The sequence below is a fragment of the Lacerta agilis genome, chromosome 14, assembly GCF_009819535.1.
Source record: "Lacerta agilis isolate rLacAgi1 chromosome 14, rLacAgi1.pri, whole genome shotgun sequence".
In the NCBI taxonomy this organism is placed as follows: domain Eukaryota; kingdom Metazoa; phylum Chordata; class Lepidosauria; order Squamata; family Lacertidae; genus Lacerta; species Lacerta agilis.
In genome coordinates, this window is record NC_046325.1 from 19,672,373 (window position 1) to 19,699,807 (window position 27,435).

Consider the following 27,435-nt stretch of genomic DNA (forward strand, 5'->3'; position numbering starts at 1 on the left):
CAACTCCAGAGGTACTCTTAACTCTGTGGCAGACCCAGTTGAGATTTGAAATCAGAGTTGTCTCCAATGCTAGTCCTACTCAGAGTTGTTGTTGTTCAGTCGTTCAGTCGTGTCATGACCCCATGGACCAGAGCACGCCAGGCACGCCTATCCTTCACTGCCTCTCGCAGTTTGGCCAAACTCATGTTAGTAGCTTCGAGAATACTGTCCAACCATCTCATCCTCTGTCGTCCCCTTCTCCTTGTGCCCTCCATCTTTCCCAACATCAGGGTCTTTTCCAGGGAGTCTTCTCTTGGCATGAGGTGGCCAAAGTACTGGAGCCTCAACTTCAGGATCTGTCCTTCTAGTGAGCACTCAGGGCTGATTTCTTTAAGAATGGATAGGTTCGATCTTCTTGCAGTCCATGGGACTCTCAAGAGTCTCCTCCAGCACCAGAGTAGCACCTACTCAGAGTAGACCCATGGAAATGAATGACTTGACATTGGTCAAGTCCATTAATGTCAGTGGGACTACTCTAAGTAATGCTGGCATTGGATACAACTCATAGAATACCTCCCTACCCACTGCCACAAATCTTAATTCTACCTTTACTACATTTCCTTCCAAAGGGGTGGAGGTCGAAATCTCTAGGTCTCTTAGTTCTTAGACTACTTGGCAATCGCTCACCACCCAGGAAAATCCAACTGCTTTCCACACTGGCTGGAACTCTTGTCTTTAAGCCACAAGTAGGTGGAAAGACAAACATAGTGGTCTGTTTCCTTCAGTTTCTGCATGCAAATTGGCTTGCTCACCTCTCTCTTAAAAAAAGAAAAAAAGAAATAGCAGAGTTTTATTGCTTTACCGGGAAGGATGGGTTGGATGGGTTGGAAAGCCTGAAGGTGCACACCTCAATTAAAAAAAGCATTTTTTTATAGCCTGGTAGTATGAAGCTGAGGTAATCTGAGGTAAAAGGTGCAAACTCAAGAATCTTGCTTCCGTTCCCAACTTGATAAAGGGAATAAAGTTGTGAAGAAATCCTACATGTCCCTCTGAATTAGTGTTGTCCCTGTCCCTGTTGTTAGTCATGATAGCTCAATGGAGCTTCCAGAGACATCAACCTCCTCTTGGTAGTAGTTCGCTTACTCTGTTCTTCCCCCTCACTGATCGCAGTTCCAACTGTGAGAAGGTTATCTAATCACTGAAATATGAGCTGGTGTCTGTTTGCCACATGGAAACAGCTTGGCAAACAGTATTACCGTACAAAGGTTTTGGAAATTACTTTTACGTTTTGCCTTGAGCTACCCTTGAGCTTAGAGGCCTCTGCCCCTCTTTTGGTTGCCCAGATGCTGATATTTGATTCTGCACACATCGGGTAGATACAGAGTAAAACAAGATGACCAAAGTACACACACCCCACTACACTTACAAAATACATTTTACGGAAAAGGGTGCTTTCTCTATGGATGAAGTACGGGGCTATATATTCACATAGTTTTAGACCCAATGGTCTTATGCCTCTGGACTTTGTGATTTCAGGGGTGGGAGTTTCTCAGATGGGCTTCACTTACTGCAAACGATCCTACAGATTCCTCCCTCTTTAGATGGCAAAGTGAGATGCCCTACCTAATCATGTGGTTGCTTGTTCTGCTGTGTAGGGCCCTAGGCGTCCTTCCCCCAGATTCTTCCCTGCCAGCCCCACTGGCAAATAAAGAGTTACACATTGGGCTGAGCACTGATATCATTCATATAGTGCCTCCCCTAGAGACAATGGCTACATTTTACACATAATAATAATAAATAATAATAAATTTTTATTTGTACCCCGCCCTTCCCAGCCAAAAACCGGGCTCAGGGCGGCTAACACTAATTAAAATCACAGCAAAAACATAAACACAATCAATTTAAAATAACAGATTAAAATACAAATTTAAAAATTCAATATTAAAACTGCAGTCTCATTTTCAAATAACCCACCAATAAAAGAATGAAGCATAAGTATCAAACAGAAAACAACCCAAAGGCCAGGTGGAACAGTTCCATCTTGCAGGCCCTGCGGAAAGATGCCAAATCCCGCAGGGCCCTGGTCTCTTGTGATAGACTGTTCCACCAAGTCGGGGCCAATACTGAGAAGGCCCTGGCCCTAGTTGAGGCCAATACCCATTCTACGCATGAAAGGAACGACTCATAGCCACTTTTTACAGTAGCATTGACCATGGAGGGGCAGCGAGTAACAAAACAATCACTTTGTTCATGACTTTTAAATTTCTGGATCAGACTTGCCAATTACCAGGGGTGCTGAGTGAGGGGGATGGACAGAGGGCTAGGCTCCCCATTTCTGTTGAAAGGGCCCCTGAAAAAGTTCTGCGGTGGCCACGCACACACGCCACACACACAGCACGCAAGCTGCGGGGCATATGCCACGACATGGCAGCATGCTCCATGGCATGCGCGAGTGATGTTGCGCGGCCCCGTGGCCCCTCCAATTGCGGGGGCAAAGCGGCACGTGTGCTAATTACAAAGGAATCTGCTGATAAGTGCTGTGCCTTGGCTGTGCAATTAAGTCCAGGGTGATTAATCCCAGCTGGTTTCATAACACAGTGACACAATTCCTTGAATAAGTAAAAGAGAATTCAAACACTCCCCAAATCGCATGCGGGAGCCCGCAACACATCGCTATTATGATGCCCAGTGTACCTCATTCAGGCAAGCTCTCGGTTCAGGAATGTTTCCAAATTCATGCATAAACGGATGTGAAATGTATACATTTGCAGCAAAGAGTTGGAAGAGCAAGGAAGCCAAGACCACACTGGAAGGGAGAACAGCTTCCCGGGGGTCTTAAGGAATTTGCTGTAATTATTGGCTATAATTAAGGTTGGGACACAGTACTGTCAAGCCAACACATGCATTTAAGATAATACATTATGACTACACTGCAGATGTAGTAATGACAGATTGGGAGGGCAATTTGGATCAGGAAAATTGTGGTGCTGGGAAAGGCATTAAATGCCCCCCCCGGCTAGACTGTTTCATTTTATTATTTTTCAAAATAAATGTCTAGAGATCATTTCTGGCTTTCCTGATGTATTTTGTAGACTGGCCCTAAAACACCTCCAGGTGTGTTCTCTCATACTCCTCTCACACGGGGATAGATGGATGAATCTGTCAATTTCACCCCCCCCCCCCAGTTTCTCATTTTTCTAATCTTAAATTCTGTTCTTCACGTTTCCAAATAAGTTTGCATTTTTTTTAAAACGTCTTTTGGATGTTCAGCAGATAATTTATCCTTATATGCACACTTTGTCTTGTACATTTTTGCACACATTGCTTGGAGGGACAACCGCACTGCACAATTCAGAGAAGTGTTAATTTCGAAGGATAGTTGTGTTTAAGTTTGCTTATTGTTTCCAAAAGTGCAAATTTTGATAGATTCGGCATTCAATGCATAATGAACTGCATTTCTTCTCCATCACAATACTTGATTTCTCTTAGATACGTGCAATATGTAATGAAGAGTTCTGTGGTCAATAATTTTAATCAGCTCATTGTTATATATGCCTCAAACCACCAGCATGTTTTTCAGGACACTGAAGCTGCAATTCCAAGCACACTTACTTGGCAGTAAATCTTTTTGCGTGGACAGGCGGAGTCCCCCAACCCCCAGGCGACCCCAAGTGGAATAATGACACAAGACAACGTGCTATGGGATTAAAATTGGCCACAACTTTATTAAGATTCAGATGTAGGGAGACCTTGGCTCAGGCATGGGCGTTTATCCTTCCCAGCCCCCAGCCAGGGATCTGGGAAACTGCAGGGTTATCCAGAATGTGTGGGGATTGGGCTAGCTCTGGAGAACATATGTTCAAGCAGATAGCCCACCCCCCGTTCACCGCCACTGGTGGGGGAGAGCAATGACAACCTCTCGGCGTATGGCCAATGCCTCCCCCCAATGCCCCTTTAACGGGGAACCCTGGTATCGCCGCCTCACTGGGGGCGTGGAGTCACCCCCCCCCCCCCCCCATTTAGGAAGATGACTAAAGGATTCCGCCCAAGGCCTGAAATTGCCAAAGTTGTGACGAATTGCTACGGTAAAGGTGAAACCTGCCAATGCAGGGAAATTCCTTTCCGGCCCTTCAACAGTGAGCTTGACATAGCAGTGCCTGCGTACCTGTGGAGAACAGATTAACCTGCAAAAATTAAGTGTTAATTGAGAGAGTGGAGGGTGGGAGAAGCTCTGGAGCCCGACTGCTGCTTCCTGGTAAGCTACACCTTCTATTGTGTGGGCTAGGTAGTCCCTTCCCTTACCTGGCCAATTCCCTGGCAACGCCTCCCCCAGGCGGGATTGGGTGCTTACTGGGGTAGGCGGAGACCCCAGGTATCCCTCCTGGGGGAAGGTGCAGCCAGTCCGAACTACCAGGTGTCTCCTAGGAGCTCAAGGGGCTGAGTGCGACCACGCAAACGTTGCCCCCCATTTGATGAGGGGAGGGATCATTCCAAGCACACTTAAAGGTAAAGGGACCCCTGACCATCAGGTCCAGTCATGTCCGACTCTGTAGTTGCGACGCTCATCTCGCTCTATAGGCCGAGGGAGCCGGCGTTTGTCCGCAGACAGCTTTCAGGTCATGTGGCCAGCATGACAAAGCCGCTTCTGGCGAACCAGAGCAGCACATGGAAACGCCGTTTACCTTCCCGCTGGAGCGGTCCCTATTTATCTACTTGCACTTTGACGTGCTTTCGAATTGCTAGGTGGACACGGAGCTGGGACTGAGCAACGGGAGCTCACCCCGTGGCAGGGATTCGAACCGCCGACCTTCTGATCAGCAAGCCCTAGACTCTATGGTTTAACCCACAGCGCCACCTTGCACACTTACTTGCCAGTAAATCTTTTTCTCCTCCATGAAGCATACTTCTGAACAGAGATACATAATGTTGTGCTGCCAGGAGAACAACAGTTCCCACATCATGCACATACACTACGCAAGATTTCCACAACACCCTGCCGTGTCATCAGTTTACCTAAATCCTGCAAGCCACACCCATCTCGCAAGTTGCAGCACTGTCCAGTTTCATATAAGCTCCAAGAGGTGGCGAATTGCTTGATGCCCAGTCTGTCGCAAAACCTCAGGAGCTTCTCCTGGTGATGGCAGTGTAGCTTCTGAGTCTAGACGGATGCTTTGGCTCTTTCCAGACCCTGCCCCCCCCACATTTCATGACAACTCTGGATGCATTGTCATCAAAGACATTTGAAAATTCACAGAGGCCCAAATCCTGAGCAATGCTGGATTTTTTTTTAAATAAAGTTTTTTTTTTTAATTTTACATTTAATGTTTACATTCAGACATAAGTCATCATCAGAAAAATATAGGATTCCCTGAATCCTTGGACTTAATTCCACCCCTCTGTGAGTTCCATTGTTAGTCCCTTTCTGCTGCATCTTATATTGTCCTCCATTTTTTTTAACCTTACAAGTGTTATTACAGTCCTGCTAATGTTTTAAATCGTTTACAGTGTTCTCCAAGGTAAATTATAAATTTCCCCCCATTCCTTATCTTCCTGGTTTCTGATCTTTCCAGTCATTTTTGCCAATTCGGCATAATCCATCAACTTGATTAGTCACTCTTCTCTGGTAGGGATTTTGTCATCCTTCCTGAGCAATGCGGGATTCAGTGGGAGTCTAAGATCAGTGCAGGCAAGATGAAGCCAAGAGCTTAAGTAGCCTCAATATGTAACAATCAATTCAATCAAGATGGTTTAATCCTTCTTTGCCAGTTTCAAATTGGGCTGGCAATAGGTCCTCTATCTTCTGATGGCACTCCTGTCCTGCTTATAGGTTTCACATAACCATCTGGTTGGCCAATGTAAGAGCAGAATGCAGGACCTGATGGGTTTTTGGTCTGATCCAGCAGGCCTCCTATGTTATGTTCTGACCTTGAGCCAGTCAGAGGCGGTTTTAGGGTAGTGTGACCCACTAGTCACAGTGGGCGCCATACTACAATGCTATAGAACAGAATGCAAGAGGTGGGGAGATTGTAGCATTGCACAGGGCACCACTGAAATTTCAGAGCCCAAAGTAAATCCTGCCAGTAGAACATTGCCCACCCCTGTACTTCCATGTCAGGAAAAAGCTTCCATTGCTTTATTTCTGCTTGTCAGGTTGCTGTTACAGACCCAGGAGCATGGCCCAGTAAACAAGACAGCCAGAAAACGAACAAACCAAAAACAATGCTGGCAACCCTTAGGAATCCTAATTTCTGATGACCTCCTCCCCAGTCAACTGCATCCGATTCACAAGATTATAAAAAGCTGACTTAAAGGTAAAGGGACCCCTGACCGTTAGGTCCAGTAGCGGACAACTCTGGGGTTGTGGTGCTCATCTCGCTTTACTGGCCGAGGGAGCCGGCGTACAGCTTCCAGGTCATGTGGCCAGCATGACTAAGCCGCTTCTGGAGAACCAGAGCAGTGCATGGAAACGCCGTTTACCTTCCCGCCAGAGCGGTACCTATTTATCTACTTGCACTTGACATGCTTTAGAACTGCTAGGTTGGCAGGAGCTGGGACCGAACAATGGGAGCTCACGTCTCGCAGGGATTCAAACTGCCGACCTTCTGATCGGCAAACCCTAGGCTCTGTGGTTTAGACCACAGTGCCACCTGCGCTTACATTGGTCCATTTAACCCAAAAATGTTCACAATGACTGGCAGCAGTTCTCCAGGATTTCACCAGCCCTAACTGGAGATGCTGGGGTTTGAAGACCTTCTGCAGGAAAGCAGATGCTGTACCACTGAGCTACAGTCTTTCCCCATGTCCAGATTCCCTGCCCAGATCTGGAGGAGGAAACCACTGCATCTCCCATTCACCTTAACTTTCGTGTAACCCCCTAGTCCTCTCTTGCTTCCCAAATCTGGCAACAAAACCCAGACATTTTGCCTCATGTTGCCAGACCCCACATCTTCCAACAATGAAAACTGGGGATCTTATGTTCCAAGAAATCCTACGTTCCTATTAGCTGGGTTGTACTGGAAGTGTCTGAGTTAAATCTCCTTGGTGTGCAATAACAGCAACTATGCTTGCTTAGCACCTCCGAGCTGTTTTATGAACGTTAGCTAATGAGCTCCACCACACCCTAGATTAAGAAATGATTGTTATCTTCATGTGACAAGGCTGAGAAAAGCAGGCAATTGAAAACACTGTGACTTCCCTACAGGCAAATCTCTCTAATATGGAAAGGGTCCCTTCCCTAAAACAGGTAAATGCTACAACATATGCACCCTTACTTGGGAGGGAGAGTGATTTACTTCTGGGTAAATGTGCATAAAATCACTATGCCTCCGTGTCCCTTGCTCCTCACCCCATTCTCTCTCTCCCCCCTTTTGGAACCTGCAGTTAATGCAGCAGACAATGATGACCTTTTAAAATGAAGGATAAATCTTAAACTATGGAATTCACGGCCACAAGATGTGGTGATGGCTGCTGATTTAGATGGCTTTAGAAGGAGCTTAAACAAATTCACGGGGGATAAGGCTAGCCATTAGCCACTATCATAATATTTTGCCTCCGGTGCACCTCTAAATAGCAGTCATTGGGGAACAACATAAGGAGGGTGAAATTGTTTGTGGGCATCTGGCTTGGCCCTATGTGGGGAACAGCATGCTGGTCTAGACAGGGCTTTGGTTGGAGCCAACAGGGCTCTCATTGTTCTTACCTCCCTCCCTTTCAGTGCAACGGCTCCACTCAGATTCAGCACCCCACACCCACCCCTATGCACATAGCTGTCAACTTTTCCCTTTTCTTGCGAGGAATCCTATTCGGAATAAGGGAATTTCCCTTTAAAAAAGGGAAAAGTTGACAGCTATGCCTATGCAGTTGTCCTTAATCAAAACCACAGAAGATTCAATCCCAAAAATATTCTCTGAATAGTTTCTGAACTGATTGCACGGATCTTCTGAGAGTTATGCTTTTATTTACGTCTTACATTTATGCCTGGCCTTTCTGCCATCATGGAACTGAATGCAGTGTGTGCGCAGTTCCTTGGGTGGTCTTGCTTAACTTCAACACGCTCCTGTGCCTTTAGACTGTGCTCTGGAATTTTAAGTAATAGGGCTGAGTCTGGTTGTTGTCTAAAATTTCTGGGGGGCACCAAGTTGGTGAAGGCTGCCCTAGAGAAACACTACCAGTCCTAGTAAAGCAGTCCTGGTCTAGATAGCCCTATAGATAGATTCAGTGCTTTTTCTGGGCGTACGTAGGGGTACGCATACCCCTAAACATTATGTGAATCTAAGATTGGCCTCATTGAGGGGGCAGTATTTCAATATGAGTAGGAAAATGAGAGTACCCCTAACCTTTTTTTTTAAATAGAAAAAAAGCACTGGAATGATTCAGTATATGGGCAGAGTTCATATAGAAGCGTGTGTGGAGATGAAAGGACAACTTCCTTTATGCCTGCTGAGAAAGCAGAAGCTTGAAATTCTACTTTGGCTGATCCACCTAGATCAGAGTTGGCCAACCTGCAGCCTTAGGCCTAATTTCAAAAACCTTCTGCAAGATATCACATCAGACCTCTGGCTAGCAAGAAGGATGCTCCACCCACCTCTGGCTGCAGTCTTGCCCCTTATTGGCAAGAGGCCACTGGCAGATTACCCCTGAGGGAATGTGGCCATTGACAGACAAATGGTTGCCTACCCCTGATATAGAACATCTCAAGTGGCCCGACTTGCTAGTTGGTTGATGTGCTGGGAAAGTACATGACTATGCTTTCAGCATAGCATAGACAGACTTTTTTGTTTAACATTTCAGGCATGTTAATTTAGGATGAGAAATGAGTCCTGCCAGATAGAGATCCATCAAGGCAATGCCATTGATTCCAATCTTTGTAACCCCACGGTAAAAGCTAAACCTCATTCCCTGGAGAGTCAGATTTCTTAAGGGATAAGGAAACATCACACGCATTTTCTTTTTTTCTTTTACGTCTTAGTTCCTGTTAGGGAAACCACAGATAGAGAGATACTTCTGTCTCCCCGTCTCATATATACAGTAGACGCAATATAGCCAGACATATTAATTAGAACATTGCAATAATCCAACCGATACATGATAACAAAACCATGATGTTGAATATTTATCGCCGGGCAGATCATGGAGAAACAAAGGCAGCACGCCGTAACGGTTCGCCCACATGCCGTGCACCTGATAGCGGATCTCGGAGGCTTTCAACTAAGCAACGGCTTATTTGCAAAACTCAATGGGAGAATGGCAGCAGCCACAGCAGAGCAAAAAATCAACAGCTCTACCTCCATAAGACTACAGAAAACACCACAGAAAACCACAAAGCTGATGGGTCGGCTAACTCTCAGTCTATGGAATGTACTTCCCTTGGACCCCAACTGTGTTTAGCATCAGGGGCCAGCTAAAAACCTGCCTGTTCTGTCAGGATTATTATTTTCATTTTTAATGTAGAAGGATGGCTGGGTGGCTGGAAAACTGACCAATGCTCTGTTTTACTATATTGTTGATTTTCTTTTCTTTTTATTACTGATTGTTGCATGTGCACATTTAAAGCATTTACGAATCCACTATAAGCATAGATCTCTAAGCAATTTGCAACAAGAACAAAAAACAACAACAGAATAGCTTGCCTCATAAATGAAACAGTATAGTACTAAAAGTGACCAGATAAGTTAACATTTCAGAAATGATTTTTTTTTTTTTTGCATCCCATCAAAATCCGTTCGATGTTGGCATCTGCCTCGCCTCCACTGGGCAGGTGTTCCATCATGCAGGAGCTAGTGCGCTGAATTCTGATTATAGAGATTTGATTTCTGGAGCCAGAAACACCTCCTAAAGCTCAGCCCCTGTCAATCTCTGTGATCTAGCTAGCCTATAGGCAACAAGGCACTATGTGTTTATTCTTGCAAGTCACCCTAGGATGAAGGGCGGAATATACAAATCATGTCCCCGAAGTTCAACTGGCCTTTACCAGAGACCAAGCTTTCAGTGAGGCAGGCTCGTGGTTGTGGAACTCCTTGATAATAGAGGTTCAGCAGGAGTCATTTACCTCCCACATATAATTTCTAATCTACTAACCTCACCCTCCCATTCCCCAACACATGGAAGTATTGAAGGCTAATTGACCCATATGATCAGCCCCATCTTTTCCAAGAGCTGCGGTTTGGATTAAGCAGCCTCTTATATCTTCCTGGCTTTGCCATTTCTCCACCTCTTATATCTTCCCGGATGCCATTTCTCCACCAGGTACTGGCACATCCTTCAGGGATGCAGGAGCACAGCTGGCTGGATTCTCCGGATGGATATCTTAGGCTTCATCAGCCGGCTTCCCCACTTGGCTGCCAGACGCCACACTCGCAACCCGGCACATCAGTCAAACCAGTTTGGTGACATTGTGCCCGCCCTTCTGAGGGCTAGGTATTAAAGCATCTGCATCTTGGAGAGAAACAAGCCCTGTCACCCCAGAGGGCATCCCTCTTGCCGCTCTCTCTCAGTCCGGGGAGGATTGAGTGACAGCAGATCCGAAAACATAAGAAAAAAGAAAAACGGAATCATGGCAAGACAGCAAGGGGCACCCAGATTTGGCAACGCGGGAGCTCTGCTGCTGGTTTTGGCTACCCTGATGATGCAAAGAGGGATCTGCAAGCAGTGGCATTATGGATATAATTCTTGTGATGATGACCAGCAGATGATACCCGACAGAGGTAAGCGTTAGAAGTTCCCATTGCATTCATTTAGGCCACTTTTATTTCAACAATTTATATACTGTTTAAACAGCATACAACAAGCTCAACAAATGCAAGAAAGATAAAAAAAACACCAGGTAATAACTATCAGATCAGAAATGCCTTAAAGTGCTCTATGGGGAAGGACCATAGCTCAGTGGTAGAGCACCTGCCTTGCGAGCAGAAGGTCCCGGGTTCAATCCTCCACATCTCCAGGTGGGGCTGGCAAGAGACCTGCCTGAAATCCTGGATAGCTGCTGCCAGTCAGTGTAAACAGTACTGAGCTAGGTGGATCAATGGTCTGACTTGGTGTGAGGTAGTCTTCTATTTGCCTATGCTTGCTGAAATAAAAGAAAGCCTTCAGTAGGTGCCAGAAGTTTAACAGAGAGGGTCCCCCTGTCTGATCCCATTTGGAAGAGAGCTCCACCAAAGACTGTGGGAGCGAGACAGCTAAGAGTGGGTCTAGGATCCAGGATTCCTGAATCCTTTCACCAGAGCTGGGGGGGGGGGGAAGTGGTACGTTGGGTCGGGTGTGGTGAGTTTGGGAGGCAAAACACCTGAGGCTTGTAGGGGCAAACATTCAAGATCTGTGGAACAGTGATCCTTTAGCCAGCTCCGTTTTTATTATTGTTAATGAACAGAGTGATTAAATGATCATGAAAAATGGTATTTCTGTCCTTCCAGTGCATGGTTAGGGCCAAAGAATGAATTCTAAGCTATGATTTTTAGTACAGAACCAGTGGTTGCCAAATGATTCTGGAATAAGTACAGTAGGTTAGTGTGGCCAAGCTGTGTGTGTTTTTTTTTTTTGGGGGGGGAGTGTGGGATACAGGAGAAAGGTCTCTTTTGACCCACTGTGGAAAGGCTCCTGCTTTACCCAATTCGACTCTATGGTAGTGATACCGAGTGGGTGTGTTGATTAGTTTTCTTTTTATTTATATTTCACTTTTCTATTAAAATAATAACCAAAGCACATTACAAAAAAGAATACACACACGCGCGCGCAAACACACACACACACACATACATAGTAAAAGTGTGCAATGGTACAACATTAAAATAAAACAACAGTAGAAGACCACGGAGGAAAACATCAAGAGGCAGAAAAGCTAAAATTAGACTTAACAATTAACAATAATTATACATTTAGTTTTTCTGCCTCTTGATGTTAATTGCTGCTTGAAATATTATTGCTAGACACTGGACAGATTTACTAGGGGCCACTCTTCCAGTGTGGCATAGCAAGGTATGAGAAGCAGATTTACTAGGAAACTCACTCACAAGCTAAGTAGCAAGAGGACAAAGCAAGACATCCCCCCCCAACATGGTATGGTTTTATTCAATATGTAAAAGAAGACTCTTGCAATCTGAGTCCACATCCAACTTTTCAAAGTATATGGCTATCCTGGGACAATGCAATAGACCATTCTGTACCTCTCTCCTCTCCCACACACTCTCAATGCACATTGCTGTATGGGTTTGTAATGTGACTTTTTTTTAGCTTTTATCATCTTGAGAATTCTGTAAAGATACTCCTGACAGTATCCTCTTTCTCCTCCCCTCCCCACCCAATTATTCTTTTTATTGATAGTTCCTTGTTTATGCTTGCATTTATCTTTGTTACTTATCTCTGTATCCTATTTTGAAACAAAGTGCCTCCTCGAGATATGCAAGCCTGTAAAAATATGTTTTTTTAAAATAAATTTCTATTTTTTAAACAACCAATAAAAACTATTGATATAAAAACTAAACTAAACTAAAACTATATTGAGAATAGGGAACGCCTTTCAACATTTTAGTGCTAATTTATGCTACCATAACACACTTTTGTGTGCAATTTTGCCTAATACACACATTTCTTTGCAAAGCAACTTTGCCCCATATGCATTGTGTATGTTATTTGCACTAATATTTGCATTCATATGCACACCTGCATTTCTGTGCACATTACTGGGCTTGAGAACTGCATTGTAAAAAAATAAAAATAAAAGATGGGGAAATGCTAATTTAAAAGTATGGCTGTTCTCCAGTCCATATATTGCTTCAGAAAGTGCAAACTGGGTAGACATGCCTTTAAATACAAACTGAATCAAACCCCCCCCCCCCATTCCATCATAAAACTATCAAGTTACTGATTATGGAAGAATATAATGAAGGGGATGGTAGTCATATGGTCTTTGGAAATTCCACTGCTAGGTGAGTTGGGTGTACATGGATCGTAAGGTCCAGTCTAGTCCGACTCTGGGGTTGCGGCGCCCATCTTGTGTTACTGGCCAAGGGAGCCGGTGTACAGCTTCCGGGTCATGTGGCCAGCATGACAAAACCACTTCTGGAAAACCAGAGCAGTGCACGGAAACGCCGTTTACCTTCCCGCCGGAGCGGTACCTATTTATCTACTTGCACTTTGACATGCTTTCGAACTGCTAGGTTGGCAGGAGCTGGGACCGAGCAACAGGAGCTCACCCCATCTCACGGATTCGAACCACCGACCTTCTGATCAGCAAGCCCTAGGCTCTGTGGTTTAACCCACAGTGCCGATCATATAACAACCCTTATAATTTCCCACTGAGCATCATTCAACTACCAGATATTTAGAGGACATCTGAAGGCAGCCCTGTTTAGGGAAGCTTTTAATGTGTGATATTTTAATGTATTTGATTTTTGTTGGAAGCCGCCCAGAGTGGCTGGGGAAATCCAGCCAGATGGGAGGGGTACAAATAATAAATAAATAAATAAATAAATAAATAAATAAATAAATAAATAATTATCATCATTCTGAAGCATTGTGGGTGATTAAAAAGGGTGGCTAGACACAGCTGCCCAGTCCTGTTTGGGTCACTGCTACTGCAGCCAGGTAAGCCCACTAACAGAGGAAGGGGCCCACTAGAGGACACTTTTCCCAGGGAGTCCATCTCAAACTTTGAGCTAACCCTCTCTCCCACCCTGTGCCATCTTGCATATGGAAGGGATCTGGGACCATCGATGTCCTAACAACTGCAGTGTTTATATCTGGATGCACAGAAAGAAGAAGAGAGTGAGAAAGGGAGGTTGATACCCGAGAGCATTTCTCACAGACTAAACTCCTTTTGGTCACCATGTCTCTTTCTCCTGCAACACACCATTTAATATGTGGCTAAGCCTGCCTAGTGCTTCCTCCTTTGTTAGAAGTGGGCAGAAAGTATGTTGCCAAGTTCTGAACTGGATCCAAGAGCATCACTCCAGGAGCAGGCTTGATCAACCCCAGCTAATAGCTGATAATGCTTATCTCTACAGCCTGGGAAAGAAACAAACACCAGTTGTTGATTTCGGCATATCAAACATAAGATATGTTTCCAGGCATAGGAGCAAGCTAGGCTGGATTGGTTTCCTCATCTCTTGGCCAGTTGCCATCCTGATGTACAAATGCGAAGCTTAAGAAGGGGCCCATCCTGCCGATCCTAAAAGATGGCTGAGACGAGGAAAAGTGCTGTAGCTCAGTGGGAGATCATCAGCTTTGTGTGCAGAAGGTCCAAGATTCAACCCCTGGCATTTTCAGGTAGGGCTGTGAATGCCACCATTCCTTATTAGGTTGTCCCTAGCATCTGGTGAGAAGTGAAGAAGGCTGATCGCCGAAGAATTCATGCTTTTGAATTATGGTGCTGGAGGAGACTCTTGAGAGTCCCATGGACTGCAAGAAGATCAAACCTATCCATTCTCAAAGAAATCAGCCCTGAGTGCTCACTAGAAGGACAGATCCTGAAGTTGAGGCTCTAGTACTTTGGCCACCTCATGAGAAGAGAAGACTCCCTAGAAAAGACCCTGATGTTGGGAAAGATGGAGGGCACAAGGAGAAGGGGACGACAGAGGATGAGATGGTTGGAAAGTGTTCTCGAAGCTACTAACATGAGTTTGGCCAAACTGCGAGAGGCAGTGAAGGATAGGCGTGCCTGGTGTGCTCTGGTCCATGGGGTCACGAAGAATTGGACACAACTGAACAACAACAAAGCATCTGGTGTCCAGATTTTGCTGCTACAGAACATGGAATTTCCATGACTTTGGAGCCAGTGATAGGCCTATTTCTTACCCCTCAGAGCAAATGTTTGGAGTCACTGATGATGTGGCTGAGTTAGGGGTGGGTGGCATCACTTTGCAATAGTTCTGGTCCTACTTGGAGGGTCATTTCCAGAGGGTGATGCTTGGTCAGTGCTCTTCAGCCACATGGGGCCTTCAATATGGGTTCCCTCAGGGTTCAGTTTTATCCCCTGTGCTATTTAACATCTACATGAAACTGCTAAGAGGGACTATCTGGAGTTTTGGAGTCCATTGTCAGCAATATGCTGATGACACATGTGTAGCTTGTGAGTACTTTTGGATCCTTTGCTGTCACTTGAGGCTCAGATGGTCTTAGTGGCACAGAGTACCTTCCATCAACTTCGGTTGGTGGCCCAGCTGTGCCCCTATCTGGACAGGGTTAGCATAACTTCTGTTATCTATGCTCTGGTAACCTGTAGGCTAGATTACTGCAATGCATTATACGTTGGGCCGTATAAGATGGTTCGGAAACTTCAGCTGCTGAAGAATTCAGTGGCCAGATGGCTCACTGGGGCAGGGCAGTTTGAGAATATTACACCAATCCTGGCCGAATTGCACTTGCTGCCAATTAGTTTCTAGGCCCAATTAAAAGTGCTGGCTTTGATGTTAAATGGCTCAGGACTGCAATACCTGAAAGAACGCTTCTCCCCATATGAGATGATCCGGACCCTGCGATCATCAGCTGAGGCTCTTCATGTGCCTCCTTCATGAGCGGTCTGGAGGGTGGCAACACGAGATCAGGCCTTTTCTGGAGTGGTTCCCATTTGTGGAATACTCTCTCCAGGGGGATTCATCTGGCGCCTTCATTATACATCTTTTGGTGTTTCTCTTCTGCCAGGCCTTGGGCTGATTAGCATTCTATGTCCTTTTAAATGTATGTGTGTGAGAGAGGGGGGGGGAGATTATGGGTTTGTTTTGTTCTGGTTTTAATATGTATTTTGTGTTTTTATTTTGTATTTTTATGCTGTGAACCACCCTGAGATCTTCAGATGAAGAGCAGTGTATAAGTTGTTATAATAATAATAATTATAATAAATAATAAATAAAATATTTAGACCTGCCTAGCGCTAAAATAGAGAATTTGCTACTCTTGGTGACCCTTGCTTTCATGAATTCCCAGCTGCACACATATGGGTGGAGCTATTTGGAAAAAGAAGGGTGTGTGAGGTATCTGGGAATGTTACATGATATTCCAAAAGATTATGGGATAAGCTGTTTGAGGACTTCTTGAGTGTGCTGTGTGCCAATCTGGGTGGTGTGGCTGATTGGATTAATTATGTATGGATTGTGTGCATATGGGGTGCGGATAATGTGTCTGTGATTCTTGTCCTGAATGACTTATGCAGTGCGCTCTCTCTCTCTCTTTCTTTTTTGGTAAAAAATGAGGTGTCGGTACTCGTATCTTGATAAAAGTGTCATGGGTGTCAAAACAATATAGTTGCCATGGGCACCAAATAACAATAATAAGGAGGTGATAGTACTCTCTACTGGTGGATATCATCACCCTTTGATCTAGGACAGAATGGTTGTTGAAGAAGCTTCCAGGATAATCCTACATCCACAAATATTTTCCTGCAAAAGTTGTAGTTTGACGAGTCTGCCACTGGAGTCCCCTGGTTTCTTTCATAGAATTGTAGTTCCCAGGATTTCCCCTGGGAATGACTATCAAACCAGTTCACATATGTAGCATCAATAGGCCCACATGGAAGTGGGAGGGAGCAATAAATAAATACTTGGGAATAAAATTTTCATTGTATTTATTGCTACAGTTGTCTGCAAATTATCATATGATGCAGGCTTCCTTGTTGTGAAACTCCACTACGAAGTCTTCAAGCTAAAACCTTTATGCTGAATAAATGGATGGTTAATTAGCTAATCATGATTTCCATAATTAGATCTGATATAACTTTATTTGTTAGCTTGCTCCTCTATGGCAGGTTAAATAGCTCCGTGACCACATGATTGACAAGCTGTAATTTAATCCTGAGGTTGGGAGCGTGGTTTTTAAACATTCCATGGCATCAGTTTAATGAATTCAAAGTCTGGCACTAATTGAACTAATGAATATTGAACACCAAGCTAATTGCACTAGATACATTTGCTCTTCAACTCATCTGACATAATGGTGCCAAAGTTCAAGTGAAGATTCCACTTTGCTCGAGTTTAGTTTAAATATAGTGTTTAAATAATTTGCTCCCACTTAGCACATCTTATGCTTTCTTTCTTCTTCTGTTGTCCTCCTCATGAGAAAAATGAAACTGTAAGCTCCTTGGGGGAGGGATCAGTCATTCTGACTTGTGTTATTCTACTACAATGTGTTGCATTTGTGTGGTATGCATATACCATATAAATAATAAAGGGTTTGAAGTTTGCTTTTTCTAGACAAATCAAAGTTAAAGCTAAGCATGGTTTATTCTTGGATGAGTGAAATGTCAAACTGTGATTACATTTGCAGATGGTTTTGCTCTTGTGCTTGTGACCATGCCAGAGGAGGAGCAGGGGAGTGGGAAAGGGGAGATCTGGGAGCCTGAGACTCATTTATGTAGCACTAATCTATCTGTGGCTTTGCCATGGGTTGGGAAATCACTAATTTCACAGAACGACACACCCTCATTTCTCCCACTGTAACAAAGCAAAGAAAGCAAATAAAGATTGGGAAAGATGGAGGGCACAAGGAGAAGGGGACAACAGAGGATGAGATGGTTGGACAGTGCTCTCGAAGTGACTAGCATGAGTTTGGCCAAGCTGCGGGAGGCAGTGAAAGATAGGCGTGCCTGGCATGGTCTGGTCCATGGGGTCACGAAGAGTCGGACACGACTGAACGGCTGAACAAGAAAAATCCAGGGGTAGCCAATGTTGTAATCTCCAGAGGCTGTTGGACTACATCTCCCACAAGCCGCTGTCAGCATGGCCAATGGACAGGGATGATGGGAGTTGCAGTCCAAACACAGCTGGACTGCCCCTGTACAAAGCAATTGATAAAGGTGTATGCACATATCCACCCTCTTTCACCCCTTCTTCTCTCCCCGCCCCCCGCCTGAAGGAATTGCATGCTAGTGCATGCCACAGCCCAAACCTCCAAGGGATGTGGCGCTCCCAAGTTCTATATATGGTAACCTTCCAACTTTTCTGTTGCTTGGGAGATTTTGTTAGCAGCTTGTGAATCACCTTAGTCATCCTTTCTTTGGATGTGACTGCACGCCTCACCCTTTCCCATCTTGTATCTGTGGCTTTGCCATGGGTTGGGAAATCACTAATCTCACAGAACGGCACACCCTCATTTCTCCCACTGTAACAAAGCAAAAAAAGCAAACTGGAAAACAAAAAACCTAAATCAAGATTCAATTTGTATTGAGAAAGATAGTTCTGGCTGACGAATGGATTAGGATGACGTGAAATCAGGAATATTAAGATTGTGGGTTTTGACTCTGCATGTGTGAGATATATTAGAGCTGCTGTCTGGTTAGGAATCTCAGTCAATTAATTACATGGCTTTTAGTTTACTAATCTTAACTGAATGAAGCTGCATATATTGCACATCAGAAAAAAAATATGCGTATACTACTGAGAATAGCATACAAAACTACATAATATTCTGGAAAGCTGTGCAAAACTATGTTTATCGGGCAGAATTACATATAAAACTGTGTATAGTAGGATAAATTTGCACTAAAATGCTGATGAATTTTCACAAACTGTTGCAGAAATTTGGAGTACTGAACAATGAAAAAATGAGAAACTGAATCTGACAAATTTGCAGTGCTCATTCAAAACATTGTCTCTAAAGGAGTCCTGTTCAAAGTAGATCCCTGCGATTCATGTGCCTCAGTTAGCAATGTACAACTTAAATCTTTTTCCTAGCTTCAGGCATCCTACCTGTAATTTATTTGTCAGATTTGGCATTCATGTAGCCTGGCAGAATTTGACATGGAAGTAGGCTTACTTGATGGTTATGGGCAAACTGCGCACATCTTTCCTGGGCCTGACTGTGGGTTAGTAGCCAAGCCTTAGAAATGCATATTCTTGCTAGTTAGCATGAGATGGGGATAAGTCCATGGAGCTGTATTGCTGATAGGAAGATACTCAGACCATAGAAATGCAATTGGCAGAGAGGGCTCTGTGTAGGGCTGCCATATTTCAAAAAGTAAAAATCCAGACACAAAGGTTTTTGACCTTTTTTTCAGCAAAGTTGTTGAACTTTTCTTTTTGAGTTTTTTTTTTAGTTTTTGATAAAATCTCAACAATATATATATATAGAGAGAGAGAGAGAGCGCAAATTTTTAAATGAAAATCACCAACATCTACCCTACTGACTTGGGCTGCCATATGTCGGAATTTCCCAGACATTTCAGTGATTTTCACCTGGATGCTGCCTAAGGGGGCTGAATACCAGCTATGTCTGGAAAATTCTGGACGTATTGCAACTCTAGCTCTGTGCATATAGTATTTTGCCTGTATAGTTTTTACTGCTACTGTTTCTGCGAACTGAAACTGAGAAACTGTAAACTGTCCTGGTGGTAAAGTAAAGGACCCCTGACCATTAGGTCCAGTCGTGTCCGACTCTGGGGTTGCAGCGCTCATCTCGCGTTAATGGCTGAGGGAGCCGGCGTACAGCTTCTGGGTCATGTGGCCAGCATGACTAAGCTGCTTCTGGTGAACCAGAGCAGCACACGGAAATACCATTTACCTTCCCGCCAGAGCGGTCCCTATTTATCTACTTGCACTTTGACATGCTTTCGAACTGCTAGGTGGGCTGGAGCAGGGACCGAGCAACGGGAGCTCACCCCATCACGGGGATTCAAACCGCCGACCTTCTGATCAGCAAGCCCTAGGCTCTGTGGTTTAACCCACAGCGCCACCCGCGTCCCTGTCCTGGTGGTAGAAGGAGTAAAGCACATAACTCTCCTACCTGAATCCTTGGCTTCCTTTCTAATGTAAAACAAAATACATTATACCAGACAATCAATGGTGATTACATGTTATAATAAATTGATTAGGATTGATTACATTTTTGGTTATGTCAGACATATGAGATTAGTTAAGATATGTTATATAAATACTGTATATTCTGGCATATAAGACTACTTTTTAATCCAGAAAATCTTCTCAAAAGTTGGGGGTCGTCTTATACGCCAGGTGGAGAAACTGCAGTTGAGTATATCTCAAACTCTATTTTAACTGGAAAAGTTGGGGGTCGTCTTATACGCCCAGTCGTCTTATACGCCGAAAAATACAGTATATATATATATATTTTAAAAGCAATTACATTTGATTTGGAATGAATTAGATTGTGTGCATTTCTTGTAATCAGAAATTACCACAATGATTGGATGTAACTGGGATATATGTATTTAGAGAGAGAAAGGTTGTACATGCTATACTGAAAATGAAAGGTTTTCTAGCACTGGATTTTTTTTTAGCTTGAAATGTGTACAATTGATTGGCGTATTTCAGATCCCTAATGGAAATCAGGTAAGTGCCTAATTTTCTGGGAGAGGAAGATCTCCAAACCAGCTATTGTTTCAGGAATTCCAAGAATAAACTTCGAGGCAAAGATTTGCAATTCAAATCTATTGTGATGTCATCAGACTCACTGTGTGATCCCTGACAGGGTGGACTAATTCAGGGTGACTAATTCAGGAAACACTGCCCTGCACCTCAGTTGTCCTCATTTGCCCTCAGTGATGTCAGTGCATAGCTAAATCTGTTTAGCTATGTAATTGTGCTGCGCCTCAGTCAAACCAAATTTAATATCCTATATACTGCTTGATGTAACAAAAACTCTAAGTGGTTCACACAAGTTGCAATCATAAAACTGCAAGCAAAAAAAATAAAGTCAGTACACAATATTGAAATGCAATAAATATCCAGTAAAGCATTGATCAAAACGTTAAAACAAAAACACTGAAATTGCATGTGCACTGTTACCGTGCTTTGGAAAAAGACATGGTGACCCACAACCCTGAAGCATCTCTGACAGTGAAGGAAAAACTGGGCAAGATGGACAAAGCATCTTCTGTCAAGGCAGCGCCATGTGTTCCTTTTGTGACATCATTAGATGACATTGATATATCCACAAACTTAAGGAGTGCCCTCCTTTCTTTTAGTAGGAAACTCTTCCCATGAAATACTGTGCAGCAAAAAAACAGTTCAGTTATTAGATCAGCTGTGCTCTCCTCCAACAGTGCATTGGTCGATGCCATTCACATTCAATTGACATCTTATTGGCCAGCATCTTCTGCTCCCATTGCTTGTCCTTGTCTGAGAGCTGCAAGATGGAGATCCTGTCTCCTCCTGTCCATTTCACACCAAGGCTTAGGTACAAGGTTTAAGCACAGTGCCTGGGGAGGTGGGAGAGATTTTAAAAAGCAGTCTCAGCATCAGGAGCTGGGGAGAATATTTGGGGCAATCCAATCCTTCCCCCAATTAATTTCTTCTTCTTGGAATAAAAATCCTGTGATTACTTCTGGTTTTTGATTGTGTATCTTTAGCTTTGAATCTTGGGTCACAGTTGTCCCTGTTGATTCCTCCTCTTTCTGCTGCAGGTTATCAGATGACCCGTTCCCATTGGGGTAAGTTTTTATCATCAGACTTTTATGCTGGGTTCTGGGGATAAGCAACCTGTGGCCCTCCAGATGTTGCCGGTGTGGGCAATGGTCAGGTATCATGGGAACTGGAATCCAACAACTGGAATCCAACAATGGCAACAGGTTGTCCATCCATGTCTTATGCATTCCTGGGGACCCCACTAAGCAACACAAATATGGACACCCACATCCTGCTTCGGTAATACAGATGCATAACTTAGACCCTGGGTTTAGAGCTCACCTATGACAAGGATAAAAGTGCAGCTCTTTCCAGTGGGATGCAACAAATTCCCTATGAACACAGGCAACCCAGGACTCAGCTATACAGCTACAAATAAAATGTTTTAAGTGTTCTGTAAAGTGCATTATACAAATGTGACACTAGATGGCGATGGTGAGCTATGGCAAATTCAATATATTTTTCAAAACGTTAAAAAAGTATTTTCACATTTTTTTTTGTATATGTGTCTAGATTCCACCCCCATTACTTCTTAAAAGTTGCTTTAGCATGGAATTTGGTCTCCGTAGTTGGGGTAGATGGTTTCAATACCTTTCATCTCTTAGTATAAGGCAGCTTCCTATGTTCAAAACATGGGAGAGGTCTTGGTCTCCCCCTTGTTGTTCCCACCAAGGTTGTCTTTTCAGTTAGGGCAACATCAGTCCCTTACACCTGTTAAATTTGAAGTTTGATGCAAAATTCAGAAAGCTGAGAATCTTGTTGTGTCTTTAAAAGCAAGCTTACGAGGTCTCACGGATGAAACAAAATGAATCTGAAAATGAAACATAGTAAGGTGACATAGTTCAGTGCTCTGTGTTATCCTTTCTCCCTCTTTGTGCCTATAAGAAATAGAATAAGACTCCAATCCCTTTACACACTTGCCTGTGTTTAAGCCCTCTTGTCAGTGGAACTTGCTTTCCAGTTCATAGGCTGCACCACACATTAGACACGTGCCAAATCTACTTCCTTTGCAAAATGCATTGTCTAGGCTTTGGAAAAACTGGAAATAAAACCAGTATCCCTCTACAAATTTTCCATTCCCCACTCCTCCATGAGTGATTTTACACTTCTGGTCACACAAGAAGGCTTCCATTGAAAATATCACCATTCCAATCTCTGAAAGGCTTTCAGTATCATCACCAGCACTTGAATTAGGCTCAGAAACAAACTGGAACCCAGTGCCATTGCCTTAGCAAGAGAAGGGCATGTACCCAGCAGGTGGGCCCCTACTAACAATTGGCCCGCTGCAATTCTAGACCTTTTGGAGTTCTTGGAAACTTTTCAAAGGCAACCCCAAATGGAACACGACAGTAATCTAGGCATGATGCAACTAAGGCATCAGATGATCACACGGAGAACAGGATGCTGGGCCAGATTTGGCCTATTGTCGGATCCAGCACGGCTGCTCCCCTGTTCTTAAGGACTGTGTTGACTTTGCCAGATGTGCAGTGTGCAGAACAGATCGCTCCCAGTGTTGAGTCTAACCCCATCCACCTCTTTCGTTTCCTAGTATGTGGGCGACAATTTGCCCTGAATAGAAATGTCGGGGGTGAGGACTCTGTGGAAGGTGAATGGCCATGGCAGGTCAGTGTGAAGAAGATGGGCAAGCATATCTGTGGAGGGGCTTTGATAACCCATGACTGGATTGTGACCGCAGCACATTGCTTCCCACCGTGAGTAACCTAGAAATGGATCTTTCCCTCCCACCTGCAGTCCACTGAGCCAAAGACTCTTTACAAGTCATGTGGGAGACTATCCTATAAATGCACACCCCCCCACTGAAAAGGCCCTGTTCTCTGTGTCATCCATGGCATCTCAGATGTTGTTGGAACTTTAAGGAAAGCCCAGAAGATATAGGCTGTTCTCAATATATAGATAGGTTCACCTGAAGAAGTGTCATCCTTTGGATATCCTGGCCTAAGCCCTGCAGGTCTATGTGTTAGACTACAGTCTTGGGGGTAATGCAGATTATGTCCAAGGCAAAGAATCCAGTTGTCTATACACTACAACCCTGGTCATCTATCTTTCAAAATAATCTCTGCTGAATTTCTCTCCTGACCATTGTAATTCCCCACTCAGCATTCTCATTCTTTGGAAACCAGGTTGCGTATTTTAATTTATACATCCATTGCAATCCTGTTTCTAAAAATAAACTGAAGGCAAAGATTATGAAGCAGTTTCATATTGCTTTAATGTTTCACAGTATGTTAAAGCTTATAAGGTTCTGCAAATTCTGCTTTCCAGACCCAGGTTTAAGAATCAAGTATTCAATTTCAGCACCAGTTATTTTGATTAGTTTGCAAAAGAGCTGAGATATGGACACATGTTTCTATTAAAGTGCCTTAATAAAAGGTATTTTCAGGGTTTTTTTTCCAGCTGGAACTCATCGCAACTCAGTTCCAGCATCTCTCAGGTGGGTGCCATTGCCATTCTAAGAGAATGAGGGAGGTGTTCATGATTAGTTCCAGCACCTCTTTTTTTTGAGAAACATAGCACTGGGTATCTTAATGAACTTCCCAAGGACATGAAATTAACAAGGAGCTCTGATCCAATCTGTTAGTTCAACTGCTGCAAGGCTTATTTTAATTAGCTAAAATAACTGTTTGGCAAGATGATTTGTTTTGCTCTGGTAAACTTTGCTCTTGGCAAACTTCCCAGCTGTAAAACGCTTCAGATAAAGTGTACCCAGAACAAAGGCAGAATGGGAAATCAGAATTGGAATGCCCATGGGACCATCTCAGGCTTAACGTGCAGGTTTGCCCAATGTTGACTCTATCTATCTATCTATCTATCTATCTATCTGCAATGTCCCCCCCCCCTTTTTTTGCAAATTTGAGATAGTCTGAATGCTTCCATGGGTCTAATAGCATTCCAAAGCCTCCTTATCCCAGCCAAGTAAATTGTATGCAATTGCAACAATGTTCCTCATAGCAATTTTTCATCCATCCCCTTGCAGAGAAGGTGATCTTTCCCAATACTCCGTGCTGCTAGGGGCCAACAAACTGGAGAATTCCTGGCCCCACAAACAGTCCATAGGAGTTGGAGACATAATCAGAAATCCCCGCTATGCAGGGGAGGCCACAAGCGGAGACATTGCCTTGGTGAAGCTGATCTTCCCAGTGAGATTCACCAAATACATCATCCCAATCTGTGTGCCTGCACCCAACGTGGACTTTCCTGCAGGCATGATGTGCTGGGTCACTGGCTGGGGAGATATCAGTGAAGGACGTGAGTACTGGGAGAGGGGAAAATGTTAGAACTGGTCAAGGTTTCCTTTCTTGTCCAGGAAAATGCAAAATAATAATGATGCACCCTTCCTGCTCTAGAAAGCCTGTTTCCAAGATCTGTGTCCCAACTTTCCTTTTCCCTGGAATGGGATTTGCTGAGAATACGTATGAATGCTTTGAAAAATACTGTGATCAGTGGGTATTGGTCATGATGGCTGTATGCTAATTCTGGGATCAGAGGTAGTAGGCTGCTGCCCTTGTGTCTTGCTTGTAGGCTGCTGCCCTTGTGTCTTGCTTGTAGGCATCTGATTGGCTAGTGGGGGAAGCAAAGTGCTGGAGGGGAAAGGCTGAAGCTCAGTGCTAGAGCACATGCTTTGCTCTCCAGCATCTCCAATATATTACAAACACCCAGCCTGCTTGAAGAAAACTTGACTTACATCTGGAACCTGGTAGGTATGCTAGAAGTAAAGGTTGGTCTTGCATGTTACCCAACAATTGGAAACTACTAAAAACTTTGTTCCAGCTGATTGCCTCTATACCCTAAAGGTATACTTGCCTGACCTTCTTGCTTGTCTGTTTACAGCGTGCCTTCCAACTCACAAATTGCTTGTGCAAGTGGTAAAGGAAATATAATAAAATGATAACCGTGTCTCCATGTTTCTGCTTCACTGTCCCATGTTCTTCACTTCAGAGGATCTGCCTTCTCCAAAGAAGCTCCAGAAGCTTCAGGTGCCCATAATAGATCTTCAGACCTGCCGACGGCTCTATAGTATTGACATGGGACCAAACCTGCCCCAGAAACCCATCCAGGATGACATGATGTGTGCCGGGTATGCTGAGGGTATGAAGGACACGTGTAAGGTGAGGGATTTCTCTCATCAAGACCTGCCTTCAGTTCCACATGGATAAGGTCCTTCCTGTCTCACTTGCTATCCAATTCTATTATTCTTTTAGACATTTGATATTCAGCCTCGCCATTGAAAAGAGACTGCACGAGATGGCATACATTAACTGTCCAAAGGTCCTTTACCTTTTACCTTGTGGGTCCTGCTTGTGGGCTTTCCTGGGGCATCTGCTTGGCCCCTGGAAGAACAGGATGCTGGACTAGATCGGCCTTTGGCCTGATTCAACAGAGCTCTTCTCATGTTCTCATCCCCTCCCCACAAAAAAACCTATGCATTCCCAAACATCTTGTCCACCCTCAACATATGTTTCTTATGCATTTTGCTTTGGTTTCTAAGCTGAGAACTGCACTGTTGGGAAGTATGAGAAGGTTTCCCCACCCCCTTACAACCACGCCACACTGAATCATCAATGCATCTAACACCCATCTTTGTGTTGGCCTAGGGTGATTCTGGGGGCCCACTGATGTGCAAGATGAACCAGGAATGGCTCTTGGCTGGTATTGTCAGCTGGGGAGAAGGCTGCGCTGAGAAGAACCGCCCTGGCGTGTACATCCGCCTTACCGCATACCACGACTGGATTCACAGGATTGTCCCCAATTTGGAATTCGTTGAACCTAGGAGGGGTTACAACACCAGGATCAGGAATCAAGGCACTTCTGGAGCTGATGGCGGGGGACAGGCCTTCATAACTGCTCTGCTCCAGGTTTTGGTGTGGACCCTTATTCATATCTTGCCATAGGATCTATGGGCAAAAGAAGTTACAAGTGGTCAAGTGCTGCGGGGTTACCTCTCATCTCATCTTTCTCCCATTTCTTGGTCACTCCTAACTTCATCTGCCCAGGATTCTAATAACTACTATCCACTTGGCCATGAGCAGCACTTGCACAAGGAGATACAAATGCAGTGAGGGCATGGGTGTCTCTGCAGACGTAGAGATGGTTTGGTGCTTCCTTCTCAACAGGGGGATGCAACACCCTTTCTCATGACCCCTACTAGCCACTGTCTCTTTCCTTTCTTGCCACAAAACTTTTACATATGTATGGTGCAATCAGAAATCATGGGTAGATGGGACTGGGGGGGGGGGCTAGTGGTCTCTGGAATCATCATGTGCCTGTTGTTGGGTGATGCTTTAAGGCAGGGGTGCCCAAACATTTTTCAAAGAGGGCCAGATTTGATGAAGTGAACATGCGTTAGGGCTGACCAAAGTTGTTCAGTGCTCCCCCCCCCAATTTTACCCCACAGTTGTTGAGCTTTTTTTTAGGATTGAAGTTGCTGAGCTTTCTTTCTTCTTTTTTTTTGGCCCCAGGACATATACTGCCACAGGGGCAGGATTAAATCAACCAGCAGACTGAATTAGGCCCGCGAAACAGACTTTGGATATGCCTGCTTTAAGGGACAGAGTTGGACCTCTGAGGCAAATTAATTGAGGCTCAAACTACAGAAAACACTCAGCTTTCTGATTCCCCAGCTTTGTAAACTGTCTTAAACTGTCTTAAACTTGATTGGACTCTTTTGTTTGTCCCACACCGTAAGTTAAAACACATGACTTCTTCCACATAATCCTGGGACTGTAGTTTTGTTTTTTTTAAAGGGTGATGGGAATTTTATATCTATGAGGGGAAAACTACAGTTCCCAGGTTTCTTTGTGGGAGGAGGGGGTCCTGTGGTTTAAATCTGTGTTGAATACATATTAAATGTGTGGTGTGGTTTTCAGCAGACAAATGTCCATACAGGAAAGCGTCAAGCAGCTCTTCCTACTGCCAATTGCAGTTTCCGAGCCAGTTTTGCATCAAGCAAGCAAACCACTGCTGGGAAAGCACCATGTTATGGGACCTCACTTAATTTAATGGTCAGGAAAGCCGAACCTATCCCTTAACATGCCACCTAAGAGCCACCAGAGCCTCACTATTTAATGTCAACAGGCATTCCCCCAAAGCACCTTTC

At 44.2% G+C, this 27,435-nt stretch overlaps 1 protein-coding gene across 1 annotated transcript; it reads left to right on the top strand.

The window, feature by feature from the left end:
• Positions 1-10,220: 10,220 nt before the first annotated feature.
• LOC117059407 (serine protease 27-like) lies at positions 10,221-26,665 on the top strand. Its single transcript, XM_033171142.1, has 6 exons — positions 10,221-10,682; positions 21,320-21,346; positions 22,870-23,032; positions 24,316-24,587; positions 25,278-25,447; positions 25,934-26,665. Exons 1-6 carry the CDS (start codon positions 10,532-10,534, stop codon positions 26,228-26,230), a joined length of 1,080 nt encoding a protein of 359 aa, XP_033027033.1. The 5' UTR covers positions 10,221-10,531; the 3' UTR covers positions 26,231-26,665.
• The last annotated feature ends 770 nt before the right edge of the window (positions 26,666-27,435 follow it).

Excerpts from the sequence above, each read along its gene's own strand:
- LOC117059407 (XM_033171142.1), top strand. The coding sequence starts at position 10,532 with ATGGCAAGACAGCAAGGGGCACCCAGATTTGGCAACGCGGGAGCTCTG. Across the intron at positions 10,683-21,319 it reads GCAGATGATACCCGACAGAG|GTTATCAGATGACCCGTTCC; the intron begins GTAAGCGTTAGA and ends TTTCTGCTGCAG. Across the intron at positions 25,448-25,933 it reads GTATGAAGGACACGTGTAAG|GGTGATTCTGGGGGCCCACT; the intron begins GTGAGGGATTTC and ends GTGTTGGCCTAG.